The 16,111-nt window shown below is 50.0% G+C and overlaps 1 protein-coding gene across 5 annotated transcripts in view; it reads right to left on the bottom strand.

Annotated features, from left to right (window-relative positions):
- Positions 1-16,111, bottom strand: part of EML6 (EMAP like 6) — a 287,468-nt gene that overhangs the window by 6,751 nt on the left and 264,606 nt on the right. For 4 of the 5 annotated variants that reach the window (XR_001501286.3, XM_059891240.1, XM_010809938.4 and 1 more), the window contains 10 exons: positions 14,655-14,733; positions 11,440-11,569; positions 9,549-9,647; positions 8,361-8,534; positions 6,509-6,717; positions 5,535-5,692; positions 4,783-4,897; positions 3,177-3,365; positions 1,206-1,378; positions 630-792 (listed from right to left, as the gene is read on the bottom strand). Coding sequence is in view for 4 of the 5 variants with exons in the window: in XM_059891240.1 (XP_059747223.1) it covers positions 630-792; positions 1,206-1,378; positions 3,177-3,365; positions 4,783-4,897; positions 5,535-5,692; positions 6,509-6,717; positions 8,361-8,534; positions 9,549-9,647; positions 11,440-11,569; positions 14,655-14,733 (1,489 nt within the window). In the remaining variant the exon portion in view is untranslated. Of the gene's footprint in view, positions 1-629; positions 793-1,205; positions 1,379-3,176; positions 3,366-4,782; positions 4,898-5,534; positions 5,693-6,508; positions 6,718-8,360; positions 8,535-9,548; positions 9,648-11,439; positions 11,570-14,654; positions 14,734-16,111 lie in introns of those variants that run through there. The other variant, XM_059891241.1, reaches the window with a different exon arrangement.

The raw sequence follows: 16,111 nt of genomic DNA, 5'->3' as shown, positions 1-16,111 counted from the left end.
TCTAATGCAGCGCCTGATTCAGTTCACACTTGACAAATGAATGTGTTCTCTTCTCCTTTCAAAATGACCACCTGACTCCTGGCCAGTTCACCAATGCATAATATTTGTTCAAAGTGCTGGAGACATCATTGTTCTATTCTCAGTGCCACCAGTGGAACCCCTCTTGATCCCTTGCCCAGGGCCTTCACTCCAGGGTCATGGTCTGGAGTCTGCTCCCAAGGGTGGAGGGGCCACACTACCCATGGGATTTGGAATTGAGATGAAGAAGTATAAGAGGCAACAGGCTTCGGTGCGGCCCTGAGAACTAGGAATTAGGAAGCTTTGAAGGGGCGGTGGTGAGAAGCTCAAGATGATTAGGGCTTGTTTCCTGCTTTCCTACTGAAGAATAACTACTATTTTTCATTCTATTTGACTTTCTTAAATTCTTAAGCCTTTGTTTGTTCAGGTATAAAATAGGAAAAGCAACGTCCTTAAGGGGTTCCTGTGAACACACTGCCTGGCGAACAGTCAGCCCTGGTTTCACCTAAGCTGTTGTGAGTAATACTATTATCAATGGTTACCCCAGTTATACTACATATACTTTATAATATATCAAGGGTTTTACTATTCTCAGTAAAGCCGAAGCACACCTGGATGTACTTGCCATCTGCAGAAAAATCCATCTGAATGACGAAGCTGGGGATATCTTTGCAGTAGCCGATGCGGTTCAAACTTGTGCCCTGAGTGAGGTCATAGAAGTCAACTGTGTGTTCAGAAGAACCAACGGCTAAGAATCTGCTGTCTGGGCTGATTCTAGAAAAAGCAATTCAAGAGCACAGTCTGTGAGGAGGGCTGCCTGGGGCCAGTCAGGCATGAGGTCTGCTCTGGGATGGACTTCCCAAGCTCAAGGTCAGGTTGGGTAGCTTCTCCAACAGTCTAAGGAATTTGACCACTTCTCTGGATCGAACCCCCCCAGGAAGAAAGAAAATGGGTGTGTGCAGCCTTCTGTAGAAGGCTCTTCACAAGAAGTTTTTACCACACTCGTGGGAATCAGCAAAGATGTGTCTGAGAACTGACGTGTGAGAGGATCTCCTACCAGAGCTGGCTCACTGAAAGGGACCCTCTCATATGTGAGTTCTTCATCCCCGCCTCCTGGAACGGGAACCATGGGGAGGCAGAATGAATGCCTGCCTTTCTCCTCCCTGCCCAGACCACTTGCTATGTACCTGATATCTTGGATAGCAGATTTCCGGTCTCTTTTCTTCCCCCAAACTTTCAGGCTGTTCACCAACAAGACAACAAACTCTCCATTCTTCATGCCAATGGCCACCATCTCCCCGTCCGGGCTGTAGGCTGCACACTGGGCCGCGTGGCCCAGGCTCACTTTGTTTAGCAGCTTCTACATGGACACAACGTAATACCCTGAGCTCTTGGCCACCTCAGCTAGTCTCCAGGGGAAATCCTGCACCCAGGTCACCTCTAGGGAGGCTCTGAGGCGGGCAGTGTGTTTTGACTGAGCAGCTGGGGAGACTGTGGTTTAAGCAGAGGCTGGTGAACTTTCTCTGTGAATGGCCTGATAGTAAATAGTAAATATTTTTGGCTCTGCCAGTGAAGCACGAAAGCAGCCATGGGCACTGATATAAACACTAAAGCGCAGCTTACTGCAGAAGCAGGCAGCAGGCAGACTTCATCCTTGGGCTGCAGCTTGCTGACCTCTTGTTCAGGGGAAAGAGTTTGAGCTTCAGCATGTGTCAGTAATCCCAGATCCTGGCTCTGTCCCTAGCTGGGTGTGTTTGGGTAAGTTGCTCCTCTCTTTTCCCATATGTGTATACGTGTGTGTGTGTGTGTGTGTGTGTGTGTGTGTGCTCAGTCATGTCTGACTCTTTGTGATCCGTGGACTATAGCCTGCCAGGCTCCTCTGTCCATGGAATTCTCCAGGCAAGAATACTGGAGTGAGTTGCCATTTCCTCCTCCAGGGGATCTTCCTGACCCAGGGATTGAACCTGCATCTCCTGTTGTCTCCTGCATTAGCAGGCAGGTTCTTTACCTGCTGAGCCATCGGGGAAGCCCCATGTGTAGAGAAGTGATACTAATATTGGTCTTGCAAAGTTGGTGTAAGCATTAGTGATGGTATTTATGAAACACCTGGTATGTAGTGGGTGTTAACAAACATAATCAATAATCACAAACTAACTTGAGTATGGGGATTCCCTAATAGCTCAGTTGGTAAAGAATCCACCTGCAATGCAGGAGACCCCAGTTTGATTCCTGGGTTGGGAAGATCCCCTGGAGAAGGGATAGGCTACCCACTCCAGTATTCTTGGGCTTCCCTTGTGGCTCAGCTGGTAAAGAATCCGCCTGCAATGTGGGAGACCTCGGTTCAACCCCTGGGTTGGGAAAATCCCCTGGAGAAGGGAAAGGCTACCCACTCTAGTATTTTGGCCTGGAGAATTCCATGGACTTAAAGTCCATGGGGTCGCAAACAGTTGGACACAACTGAGTGACCTGCACTTTTACTTTCTTTTCACTTTCAACCTGAGTATGACAACCACACTGAGCTGAGGCTTCTCCAAGTCTGTTCCATGATCCTGACACTGAAAATATGACTGAAATATTTACAAGCCATTTTATAATGAAACCAAGTATTTTAATTATTAGAACATAAGTACTTTTTTACTATCAGCTGAGGCTTGGTAAACATCAGTTTTTCTTCCCCTACTCCTGATTATTCTCTGCTATTTTACATTTTTACTCCAGATGGATCTGTTTTTAGAAATTTTTTGTATTTTTAAATTTTTTTCCAAACTCTAAGAGTAACTTTTTTGGAATTTTGATTGAAATGTTCCACTTGGGAACATCTGACATTTTAAATCATTTTTTCTCTTCCCCATTAGGGGAGGACATGATTTCTCTCTTTGTTTTTTCGTTTCATGGGTTTTTTTGTGACAAGAGAATAAAGCATTTTCAGTGAGATTATTCCTGTACTATAAATATTCATAGAAGCATATAGCTAATAGATATATACAGAATGGGTGAGTGTGAACGGGACTTCTCTTTACTATGAGTCTAACTTAGCTGCTACGCTGTGGCTGAGCTCCTATCCAACCCCATCCCCCATCTCTGACTGGCCTGACCCTGGCCGGACTTGCCCTCCCCCCACTTGGGGCCTCCGAGCCCAGGCAGGGTCTGCCCCTCACCTTGTCAGCCAGGTCCCAGATGCGGGCTGTGCCGTCATTGCTGGCGGAGATGAAGATGTCCTTGGAGGGGTGTGTGGCCAGGCCCCAGATCTCCCCTTCCATGTGTCCATCAATCAAGATGTTGGAAGCAGCGTTTTTTTCACCAACTTCAATGATTTCTCCATCCTTGGTTCCCACTAAAATTTTTCCCTGTTGTAATCAAAACACTATTAGAAGAAAAACACTGTAGGATCCCACTCATACGTACTTCCTAGATGAGTCAAATGCATGGAGACAGGAGGTGGAATGATGGTTGCCAGGGGCTGGGTAGGGCAGTCATTGTTTCATAGATGCGGAGCTTCTGGTGTACAGGACGAGAAATGTCCCGAGGAGGGATGGTGCTGCTGGCTGCATAACAATCTGACTGTATCTGATACCAATGAACTGTATGCTGCAAAACGGCTAAATGGTAAAGTTTATGTTCTCTAGATTTTGTCACAATATAAAATAATAATAATAAAAAAACACTATCAGAGCAACTTGGCAAAGTGCATTCACTGGCACTGGTACTAAAACAGCAAGAGTCAGGAAGTGCCTTGTTTTTAACAACAAATTCGCCATCCTTAAGTGACACCCCCCCCAACCAGGCCTTTTCTCCCTCCAGCCCCTTGGGAAGAAGTCCCCCAAAGCCCCCCATCCTCTCGTCTCTGCTGGAATGTTTCAGTGCCTTTGAGCTCACTGCAGAGCAGGGCAGCCAATTTCTGCCCTAGCACAGCCCAAACTCTTCCTCAGCTCTTCCTCAAACTGAACAAAATCCATCCCCTGATGACTTCCAGGTTCTAGACCTCATCCTGCCTCCATCTCATTACCCTTCCCTTCCGGATGACTATCATGTATCTATTTAAACCCAAATTCCCAGTTTACAATTACATAGACTCAGGTTTGCCTTTTTAATGGAAAGCATCTAGAAAGCAAGTTTGTAGACTGATACCAATTCCAACATATAAATACAAAGTATTAAACAGAGGTCAGGAGACTTCAAGTGCTTTAGAATCTCCTGGGGAATTAAAAAAAAAAAAGAAGAAGGAAAGGAAAAAAGAACACACATATCAAAGCCAAGGCCCTACCCCTGAGATTCTGATTTGGCACACTGGGCAAGAGCCTGGATATCCATATTTAAAAAACAAAAGCCAAACTCCACAGCTGTGTGATATTTAGCCAAGCATCTGACCAAATGCCTTAGTGTGGTGGTCCTTAGCTTTCCCCATCCTGGCTGTGCACCCCTGGGCCTGGGCAAACTACCTAATATCCCTGTGTCTATAACAATAGCAGCTGACATATACTGACTGTGACCATGTGCCAGGCATAATGAAAGGTCCTGGGCACTGATGATCATGCAATCCTCACAACCACCACGAGCTGGACACAGAAAGGCTAAGTAACAGAGCAAAGGTCACACAGCCACTTCTCCTGGGTGAGCCACACTCTGCATCCCGGTCTGTCCCACTCTGCTAAGCTGCCTCCCTCTGCAGTCTAAGTCACACCCGGGAGCCTTGTCCTCAGGACTTGACCACCCCCCAGTACAGGGCAAATGTGTGGCTGGGGAAAGGCGGGCCCGCCGGCTCACTTTGCCACGGCACACGGAGCGCACACACTCCACCAGCTGCCCCGTCTCCAGCTGGAAGGCCCGGCAGCGCTTCATCTCCTGGTCCCACAGTTTCACAGCACCTCCTTCTTTGGTCCTGAGAAAGATCAAGAACTTGGCAGGTCAGCCCTCGTCTGAAGACCACTCAGGACCCTCCACTCCCCCTCCCCACAACCATCTCCTCAAGGTCCCGGCCCCACATCCCAGGGCCCAGCAGGACAACCCCTTGGGGTGGCCCCTTTCATAGGCCCTGCTGATGAGCCACCAGAACCCCTTGAGCTTGCAGATTTCCTAGATTGCTGTCAAATGCTACCATCGTAAGAGGAAAGAGAATCCCAATCTAAAAAAATCAAACTGTGCTTTCATTAGATTGGACAATGAAGAGGAGTACTTGGCCTTCACAGGGTCGCAGTCCCCACTGGACATCTGTCCCCTCATCTCGCCACTCCTGCCCCCTCCAGAAGAGCTACCAGCAGTAACACTTGATGGACAGCAGAGTCACGGGGCTATTCAAAAGCATCGTCCAGTTGTTAAGCGATAGGACTCCGCCTCTCTGAGCCTTACTTCTGAAGGTTCTGACCCAGGGCCCTCTTGGAGAGATGGCAGACTCATCTCCATGATGCAGAAGAAACAAGAGAGTGAAACTCTGCATTTTCTCCAATGGAGATGCTTCTGTCTGTTTCTCCCAAGACAATCACAAAAGACCAGCTGTTCCCAGAGGAGCTCCGGCTTACGGCCGCTCTTTCCCGCCAGTCACGATGAGCCCGTCCCGAAGGGTCGTGTACATGGTGAAGACGGGGCCTGTGTGAGCCTTGGCCACCAGCCGGACGAGGAAGTGGTCCTTCCATACATAGACGTCACCATTGATGGCACCCGTGAAAGTGAGGTTGTTCTGTCAACAGAGGGACACCCTCCACACCAGGACACTGGCCGCGGTTCTCAAGAGGGCCCCCTCCCAGCCACCTGCTCCAGTGCCAAGAAACAGGAGCCAGAGAAGCGCGTGCACAGCTTAGATCAACCTTCTGTATCAGGGGAAGGAAAGAGAATCCTACAAAGAGCACATGGTAAGGAAATCACCCAGCTCTGCAATTCACTCTGATGAGTTGGCTCTGGGGACGGTTGATTCCCCATTAAGCACAGCTCTGCTTTTAAATGCACTTCCACTGTGGGAGCAGCCCCCAGTGACTGCAGGGCCGGGCGGGACCCCAGCCTCCCAGCAGACTCTCCTGGGCTCATCTCCCTGGCCAGGTAAACCCACACTGGGAGGACCAAGAGTTGGCTGTGTTCCAGAACATCCCTGGGCAGCTCCTGTTGCCCGAGAGCCACCCACAGTCTGTGCAAGGGGGTCATTAGGGGACTTGTGGCACGAGATGGCAGGGGGCAGGGATGCAGTCTGGTGATGGAAATGTCCCTCAGCCTCTGCATCTATCGAGCTCAACGCAACGGATTTGCAAGTCAGTGTGTCTCTGGAATAATGAACCTCCAGCCCTGGGTGGGGGTTCTGCTTTTTTCTAATTAACATTTTGAGGGGAATGATATAGTCAACTTATGCTAAGGAAACAAAACAGTGCTTGCAAATAGTCCAATGAAGGAGAGCCCGTGGAAATGGCTTTCCTGTTGTTCATAGCTTTTAGCATACACCCGCCCACCCCATGCCCGTGCCCAGGGGTCCAGGCTTCCCTCTCAGGAAGCTTCTGCTGGAACTCACAGCACCGAAGGCCACGGACAGCATCGTCTGCATCTTGGCGGCCTCCATAGACCCAATGACCCCTTTCTTGTAAAGCAGGGCGCTGCCTGCCAGGGTCCAGAACTTCATGTGTTTGACCCCAACCGACACAAACTGCGTGTCTGAGTCAGGGCGAAATTCCACCACGAATATGCGCTCCAGGTGGCCCCCTCGGCTGGCAACCTTGGCACCTGCGAGGGTGAGAGAGTCGGGTGAGGCTGGGCTATGCTTAGCTCAGAAGCCTTGGTGGTTGGTGTCAGCTGTTAGATCCTATCACTGGCTCAGAACCCTTCTATACAGATCTTGTACTGCTTCCAACAAAGACAATGGGAGAAAACTACCAGAGAGAAGTCTTCTCTTTATCTTGGGAACTTGTTTAAAAGTCCTGGCTCTTGGAGGGCAGAAAGGGCCCTAGGAGACCATGAGGAAGGCTAAGAACTACACCGTGGCAGGGCCAGAGCAGGTACTGCCCAGAAGAACAGACAGGACGTTGGGAGAGTGAGCCTGAGCCGAAAAGGATGATACTGTGTACAGGGTTGATGTGACCTTCTTCTAATGAATGAGGATCAGATGTGTTCTTGGCTACTGCAGAGAACACAGTTAGTGCCATAGCAGAAAGGCTTTATGAAGCAAGTTACACCCTCGCCTGAGAAAGGGCTTTCAACAGTGGGTGGGCTGTCTGAGGAGGTAATGCTGGCTGTATATGTGACAGCATTTGAGCAGAAAATGGAAAGAAGCCTGTGAGGAATGCGTTGGAGGGATCTGTCCATGGGGTGGATCCTGACCGGGCAGGAAGGCTTCTCTAAGTCTTTCCAGCTCTAAGACACTATAAGTCTATCAGTGAAGACGCTGTGTTTCTCCTCTGTGGGGCTGAGTCTACTTAATCAGCTGACCATGTGTCATCACAGGCAATGACCTGCATCCCAAGGATACAGACTATGGGGCCATTTGGACCCAAGACACTGATGAACAAGAACATGAGAAATGGAGGGAACATGACAAGTCTCATCATAAATATCTGCAGGTCCCCAGCCTCTTTTCTTCAGATGGAGGGGAGTGGAACTTCCCTCCTGCTGGGCTCATTTACTATCCCCTCTCATGGCTCTGCCATGGGAAGATGCTGAGATCACAGGACTCTTGAAGTCCTGGCTGGAGAAGTGCCACCTCTGTGCGTGCCTGGCTGAGCATGCCCCAGATACAGGCGGCTGGGCTGGAGATGGACCTCATTAATGTCTTAACTAATTGGATCTGCTTTTGCCAACTGAGAGAATATACCCAAAAGGTTGCCTAATTTTGATTCAAAGAAGACTGTAAATTTAGTAGCAGCCTGTGTGTGCACGTGTATTGGGGGAGGACAAGAAAGAAATCTTGTTCCATTAAATGTAAACCTCAATTATAAGGTGAATCCCCATTTCAAAAATGTTTAAAAAAAAGTGTTTCTGAGACGATGGTGGTAAAACCCAGTCCCATTTCCTGTAATAAGACAACGAGGGTGCCAAAGCCGCAGCAGGATCCAAGGGTCACCAGACAGACTGGGAAGCTTGTATAGGAAGGTGATTAGGACAGAAACAGTGGAGGGTGCTGCCTGTTTCCTGAGGAGGAAGGCAGTCAGCCCTGGGCCACTTTCCCAAAGACCCTTCACTGCCCAGCCCAGGACTCTGGGGGCCACAGGGTTCAGGACACAGCAGCAGCTGACCAGCAGCTTCTCCAGGACTCCACAGGCTGGTGTGGGGCAGTGCTGACGGCGGGCTGTGGAGTGAGGCAGACCTAGGCTGGAGCCCAGCCCACGCCACGAGCAAGCCCCACAGGGGCACAGAAAGCCCGCTGCCCTTACCCTCCTGCCAGCGCCAGACGGTGATGGTGTGCTCGGGGTCCACGCCCACTGACACCAGCAGCTTCCCGGTGGCGCTGAAGTTGACGTAGTTCACGCCCTTCGAGTGGAAGCACCGCAGCATGGACACGGTGTGCTTGGTCATGGCGTCCCACACGTGGATGCAAGGTGTCGTCCCTGAGTGTGGAAGCAGGACGAAGAGCTGAGGTTGGAGGTTGGCAGAGCTCGGGCAGCACCGACGCCCACCTAAAAGCTTCTATGACAAGTGCTCAGGGGCGTCACAGAGACTAAGAGGCTAAGAGACCCAGGGCCTGGCCTGGTCGGAGGTGAGAGATAAGGGGAAACACTTGCCTGCTGTGCGTTCAGAGGCAGAGACCTAAGGGTGTTTACATCCAACACACACACTCGAGGTGGACTTGATACAAAGGAAATCGGTGAGGTCAATGATTGTATCTGTGACTCAGCCAGATACAATCAGCAAACATGATAGATTGACATGATTTTGCTGTGCAGATTCAAACTACTCACGGAGGGAACTGCCTTACCTGGGGTCTCCGCAATATCACCTGCATGGGGTGAGCAATGGCAATGAGGAAGCGTCAAGGGAAAACAATAGCTGAAATAAGTCATGTTTCTAAGAGTGAAGCACTTAACACCAGCATCAAAAGTTCCAAATTAAATTAAAAAAATGGGCATGGGTTCAATGAGAACAAGCAGCAAGCTGTTTTGTAAAAACTGCCTTTGAAATGACAAAGTTAAAAACAACAGCAGCAACAACCACTCGTCACAAATATGAATCAATTCACATTTGTCACTGGCAGTTTCCCAGGGTAAGGAGAGTCAGGCACACACATCGGAATCCACCCTCGCCAAGCACAACCTCCAGGGCCCGTCATTTGAACCTGGGCTCTGAAAAACTATTCTCGCAGCCCCCAGGGCTGGGGGTCGTTTATTTGGATCTTGAGTCTCTGGTCTGACTTAATGGTCCCTTGGAGTCAGCAGCACTGGATGTGTCAACTCAGACAACACAGACTCAATCAGGGCTCAAAAACTCAACATCAACATCAAGAAAGGGTGGATATCAGTGACCCCTTCCCCGCCCCCACTGCTGCCCCAGTAGCTGCCGATAAATCAATAAATCAACGTCTCTGCTCAGAGGAGAGCGACTCGGCGCCGGCAGACCCTTCCTACCTATCTGGCTGGTGGCCACCACGTTCCTGTACTTGGGGTGCTGGTTCACCGTCAGGCAGAGGATGTCGTCCGTGTGCTCCAGGTAGAAACTCTGGCTCCCTAGGGGAGACGGGGCAGGGTGGGCAGGGGCACAGGTAAGCTCTGAGGGTAGACCCAAAGCTCAGTGAGGAGTCTTGGCAAACGCCCTGTGCAAGTGAGCACTAACAGCGCCCAGTTCTCACTTACAGAATTGTCCCTGGGAAGTGGGAGATGCTTTGTCACCTAGACACATTCTGTCCAAAGATTAGGAGAGCTAGTGCCTGTTATCTAATCCAGATCTAACACACAGGCTCCCCTCAATCCTCCCGCATCCTGGGTGCAGCCAGAGTGCAGTCCAAGTGCAGAGGTTTCCAGGGTCCAGAAAGTTTCCTCCTCCCACGGCCCAGGACCCACGGCTTCTCACTGTCTTCCTCTGAGCGGGGTGGTGGCGTGCTAGAGACAGTGCTTTACTGACCAAAACGGCACCACTTACTCATCAGAAAGGGAAGACTACACTAGGAAAATGCTTGGGAAATCCCTTTTAATTATCTTTATCTATCAAAGTGCCAACCTACTGGGTACTTGGATGGCAAGGGTGATGGTTTTATCCCTTAAAGCCCTAAGTCAACATATGGTCCAAGTGGAAGAAAGGACAAGAAAAGCTTTATCATTTATTGCAGCAAACGGTTTGCTGACTTGACTGCCCAAGTGGCCACTGTAAACGCACAGGAACTGAGAGGTGAGTGATGGCATTGAATACAAGGAAACAGCACTTTGCTACCAACCTGGTAACATGTGGCTAGAAGACTGAGAAAAACAAAGAAGAAATTCCAAGGTCCTCCCCTCAAAAGACAAATCTTTATGTGCCCAGCGATTTTACTATCTTAAAAAAAAAAATCTATGCATAAACTACACAGAATTATGAAGGAGCATAAAAATTTGGGAGGGAAAAAAGTTTAAGATATAAAGCAAATAAAGGCAACACATTACCATATTTAAATCTTGTGGTAAAGATAAGGGTGTCTCTTAATTTCTGAGTGATTCTTTTTGCTTCAGTTGTTTCTTTTAAAAATGAGTTTTACATTTATAGTTAAATTCTATATAAGGGAAATTTAAGGAATTTTTGTTAATTATTTCACTGTTCTCATTCTCCTTGTGAATCTGGTTAAATATTTGAAACAGGCAAAACTTGAAAATCTGAGCTGCTAAAAAATTTGGTGACTTAGAAATCAATGGGAGAAGGCAATGGCACCCCACTCCAGTACTGTTGCCTGGAAAATCCCATGGATGGAGGAGCCTGGTAGGCTGCAGTCCATGGGGTCGCTAAGAGTCAGACACAACTGAGCAACTTCACTTTCACTTTCCACTTTCATGCATTGGAGAAGGAAATGGCAACCCACTCCAGTGTTCTTGCCTGGAGAATCCCATGAACGGAGAAGCCTGGTGGGCTGCAGTCCATGGGGTCGCACAGAGTCGGACACGACTGAAGCGACTTAGCAGCAGCAGAAATCAGTGAGAAAACCACCCCTCTCCCCCTTGCTTGGTTGTCGGTTACTGTCTATAAAGCTTTCTCTGCTCTCCACACCCTCTTTCTGGCTTCCCTCCATCCCTCTCAGCCTCCGTGGAGCTGAAGGAAGCACCACCTCCCTGCCAGGGGCTGAGATGAGATGCAGCTGGGTGAAAGGCAGGGAGAAATCGGGTCTGACTGTGAACATGAGCATCTTCCAGGACTGAAGGGCACCAGTCTGGAATGGAGTGGAATGGCTCTGAAGGGTAGAGCAAGTTTAAGCTACGGGGCATATAACCAGTGGGAAAGTGCACAAAGGGCTAAATAAACATCTGTTCAGACAGTGGTTTCTCCCGACCCGTTTACCTGTGGAGAGGTTCTGAACGATGCCGGCCGCGGCCGTATGGAAGATGATGTCGGCACCGTCATTCAGGTAATGCAGGTTGTTGCGACAGTCAAAGCCTCTGTAGCCAAACACGTGGTCGAGAGCCAGCTCCTACACTCCCACACAAGATGAAAGGGCCCTTAGGGGAAGTACGAGCAGAGGAACAAACCCGCACCGTGGGGACAGCCACTCAGCACAGGAACCACTCACTCCTCGGCCAGCTGGGGATACAGGGCAGCCCTTTCTTTAGCTCTCCAAGATGCTGGGGGGCAGCCTCACACATAGAATTACAATGAGTTTTCTAAATAAGGCTTCCCTAGTGGCTCGGATAGGATCTTCCCTATAACTCAGATGGTAAAGAATCTGCCTGCAATGAAGAAGACCCAGGTTTGATCCCTGAGTCAGAAAGATCCTCTGGAGAAGGGAATGGCAATCCACTCCAGCATTCTTTCCTAAGAGAATCCCATGGACAGAGGAGCCTGGCGGGCCACGGTCCATGGGGTCGCAAAGGGTCGGACATGACTGAGTGACTAACACTACTACTAATGGCTCAGATGGAAAACGATCTGCCTGCGATGCAGGAGGCCTGGGCTTGATCCCTGGGTCAGGAAGATCCTCTGGAGAAGGGAATGGCAATCCACTCCAGCATTCTTTCCTAAGAGAATCCCATGGACAGAGGAGCCTGGCGGGCCACGGTCCATGGGGTCGCAAAGGGTCGGACATGACTGAGTGACTAACACTACTACTAATGGCTCAGATGGAAAACGATCTGCCTGCGATGCAGGAGGCCTGGGCTTGATCCCTGGGTCAGGAAGATCCTCTGGAGAAGGGAATGGCAATCCACTCCAGCATTCTTGCCTGGAGAATCCCATGGACAGAGGAGCCTGGCGGGCCACAGTCCATCGGGTTGCAAAGAGTCAGACACGACTGAACAACTAACTTTGTAAATAAACCGGGATTTGCTTCCCTGCTTCTCAGGTGAGGCAAAGCCTATCGAAGGGATGCCCAGTTAAGGTTGCCCTGAAGTTGCACATCTGTGACTTGGTGGGCACTCTTGGAGGTGAGCTGAGGGTGGCTCAGGGCTCTTTGCTCTGATCCACTGGATGCATCGGGGACTGCAAAGCAGAACACTGAGGCGAATGCCATGCTCATTCTGTTGCTGGGTACTTGCCCTACAAAGTTTCTATACCATTTGCATTCTTTTTTCCCCTACAGTCTTTCTCTTCTTCCTGTCTAGTCTTCTAGGACAAAGAGCAGTGACTGGTTCAGATCAGACCTGTTCTTAATTCAACTTGATGGCATGGCTGTCATTGCTAGCAGCTCTCCTGTCCTGGGCACCGTGCTGGTTGGGGTGGGATGTGGGGACTGATTCAAGATTAAGAAGATGTGGGTCCCTTTTCTCTAGGTTCCCTGAGTCTAGCCTTTCCTCTCTCCAAAGCTTGCCAGTTACAAACATCAGATTAATTTTAAAATACCACAACACGTCCCTACTCAAAAACATGCACTGAGTTTCACTACCTATGGGATAAAGTCCAAAGTTGGCACAATGAAGCCCTGCTCTCACAATCTCCCATGACCTTTCGTCAAGCTGATACATCCATTTAGCCCATGTATCAGGAGCTTTCCTATTTATATGACTCTCTCTTTTTTTTTAAGTCTCTCACCTGGAAAGTTCTTTTCCTCCTTAGCAGCTCCCCACCCCAAGTGTCTCCCCTCACCATGTGCTTCCCAGAAACCTTGTGTGTAATATGTGATCCCCAGTCCCATAGGCAACTGTCTCAAGTTCGGCCAATCAGATAGTTTCCCCCAGGAATTTAGAGCTGGGGATGCTGGTAGGCTCGGCTGCCTAATTAACTGAGGAGCTGTAAATGCCCGCATCGGACAGCACCACAGTCTACTACAGTGGCTCAAGAAGTCTGCAGGAGAAGAGAAGGACGCATCAGGCACACATGAGGCCCTGCTGGGCAGAAAGAGGCACCGTCTTGGCTGATGACAGCCTTTCCGTTTCCGAATCCCATCTTTCCTGAAGTTCAGCTGCATTTCCTGACCTGTGCTATTTCCATGATAATCACCCCTCCCCCCCAATATATTTTCCTCTTCTAATAAAAAAAAATTAACTTAGATTTTTCTGGCCTCAAGGAGTTCCGAGTGTAGTAGGGGACAGATGAGTGTGAAGTAATGGCAGTAGAGTGTGGGACAGGGCTGCAGAGGAGGGGGTGTGGGGCGGGTAGAGGGCAGGAGGGTTTAGGGTGGGGAGCACCAGAGAAGGCTGCACAGAGAAGGGCGGGGAAGGACGGAGTGTGGGGAGGGAAGAGGAGGAGGCTTCTGAGCCCAGGGACCTGAAAGTCCCAGGCAGCTTCAGAGAACACCGATGGCTTCGGGGTTAGAGACCTGAGTTGCTGTGGAGAATCTCAGGTGACGAGCTAGGACAGGGGCTCCTGGGTAAGGTTTTGAAACCATGATCGTGGGTCCCATCGGGAGAGTGGGGCTCTCCTGGGTCTCAAAGCCGGGGTGGAGAGAGAAGAGTTGTATTGTCAAGAGCTGACTCTGTGGACAGCAGGGCATGTGTCAGAGAGGAAAGGGACAGGTCTGGAGGCAGAGAGAACAGTTAGGAGGGCTCTCTCAGAAATCAGCAGGTACCCCAGAGCTCGCATCCTCAAGTCCTGACAACGGAGTTCAAACCCCTCTCCACTCACTGGCTTAGTGATCCGGGGCTGGGACCTAACACATCACTAGACTTCTCTGAGCTACAGCACCCTCTTCTGTAAGATGGAACAATAATGGTACCTGCCCTGTAGACTCGAGGAACGTATGAAATACTCAGTGGGAAGTATCAATATATAGCAAAGTACCCAGCACCCGACAAGTGCTCAAGTAATGTTAGAGACGGTGAGTAAGCTCCCCTGGGTGGCACTAGGTACAAGGAAAAGGGACCAGGTCTGAAGGACGCAGGATATTTTGGGGTTAGTAACCAAAGGGCTTGGTCGTGGGCTGAAGGAACAGGACCCAGGAGATGTGACTCTGGTCGTTGCTGGGGAACACAGTGCTGTGTGGAAGGGACAGGAGAAGCGAGAGCCAGCCAGTCCAGTTGGGGTAAACTGAAGGCGTCCATGGGACTTGCAGATGGTGACGTCCACCGGGCAGATCGTAGAACACTGATGGCAGATGGAAGAACAAAATAGTGTAACCTCCTCACCTCAACCAGTTTCTTTTTTTTTGTGATGTTGTTCTTCTGGAGCTTCTCGGGCTGGGGAGCCGCTCTGCTAACGGGTGGTCTGGAACAGAGTGGCCAAAAGAAGCAAAGTGTTGAATTAAAGGCAGCAAGGTTGCCTGTCCAGTGTGGCCAGCTAAGACCAGCGCCAGGCTCCCTTTGTCCTCCCCTACTCGGAGGACCCCACACCCATGGGTTTGTCCTGTCCAGGCCCCTCCCTAGCTCCTCTTCCACCTCCAGGAAAAGCAGCTTCTGATACTTGGGGCCCTGGATTCACAGGCACGGAATTGGGCTTCCCTACACGTAAGGCATAGAAGTCAGAGTCAGCCCCCCTCTCCTGGGAGCCAGGAAGAACGCATGAGCCATAGCAGTTGGTTTTAAAACTAAAGAGGGATCTAAGCCTGAGAAGGAAGGGGCTGCACTTCCTGAATCCACAGGGCATTTTCAGATGGGGATGCACTATTCAGAATTAGGTGCTCAGAGATCCTGGCGTGGTGTGAAGTAGGACTTACAAGCCAGGCTAGAGAACTGGCTCTGAAGGTCAAGTGCCCAGGTCATTCTTGCCACACAAAGGGCAGATAGGAAGCAAAGGGATGAAGGCCTCGGCACCTAGCCCTCAGGGCAAGCTCATGGTCTGCATTCAACTGCTACCACCACACCAAAGCTTGTTTTCCCCTGCTCAGCTCTGCAGATTTGGGCCTCCAATTTTAATTAAGAAATTTCTCTAACGGGGAAGCCTTCAAGGACACCTATAAGAGGAGGGCAATTTTGGGGTACCATGAGCTTCCCTCAAATGGGACTTCTCTGCATTTAGAGACCCTGGGAGGGGCAGGGGAGGGGCCCAGCTCTTGCCACATGTTCCAATTCATTAGCTCTGGCTTTTGGGGCTACATAAAGAGAAAGGATTACCTGGATCCCCTTGTAAGCAGCAAACAAAGCCAAGTGAGAAACTTAGTACAGTTTAGGGCTGCACTAGCAACCACCTCATTCATGCACAAGCATCGTCCAAGTGAACAGACATTCCTGTGTGGCACACACCATGCTTCCCGAACATGCCAGCAAAGAACTAAAACAGAAATGAAAGAGTGCACCGCTCTACCAAATTCAGAAAGCTCATACCCTGGCGTCTCTGGGCAAACTCTGCACTAAAGCGCCTACAGGATAGGGAGAAAAAAGGAGGCCTTGTCACTGCTTCCGCGCACTTTCTGGGCTGTGCCAATGCGCCAGGGGGCCTCTGCTTAGTTTAGAGTGCGCTGGAGAGGGACTTGTGGTCAGAAAAACAATCACATCCTCCTGGATGTGGGTGGGAGTCAGGCACAATGGCCACTTTGTTTCCGAATCAAGTTCAACTCATAATTTAGCCTAATAGTTCGCAACGTTTCTCGGGAGGGCAGCGTGCCTGCTGGAACGGCTTGCATTTTTGTGCTCGGGAGAAACAAGGT

This window comes from Bos taurus, chromosome 11, assembly GCF_002263795.3.
Source record: "Bos taurus isolate L1 Dominette 01449 registration number 42190680 breed Hereford chromosome 11, ARS-UCD2.0, whole genome shotgun sequence".
In the NCBI taxonomy this organism is placed as follows: domain Eukaryota; kingdom Metazoa; phylum Chordata; class Mammalia; order Artiodactyla; family Bovidae; genus Bos; species Bos taurus.
Note: the sequence above shows the minus strand (reverse complement) of the source record. Positions and strands in the feature narration are given on the sequence as shown.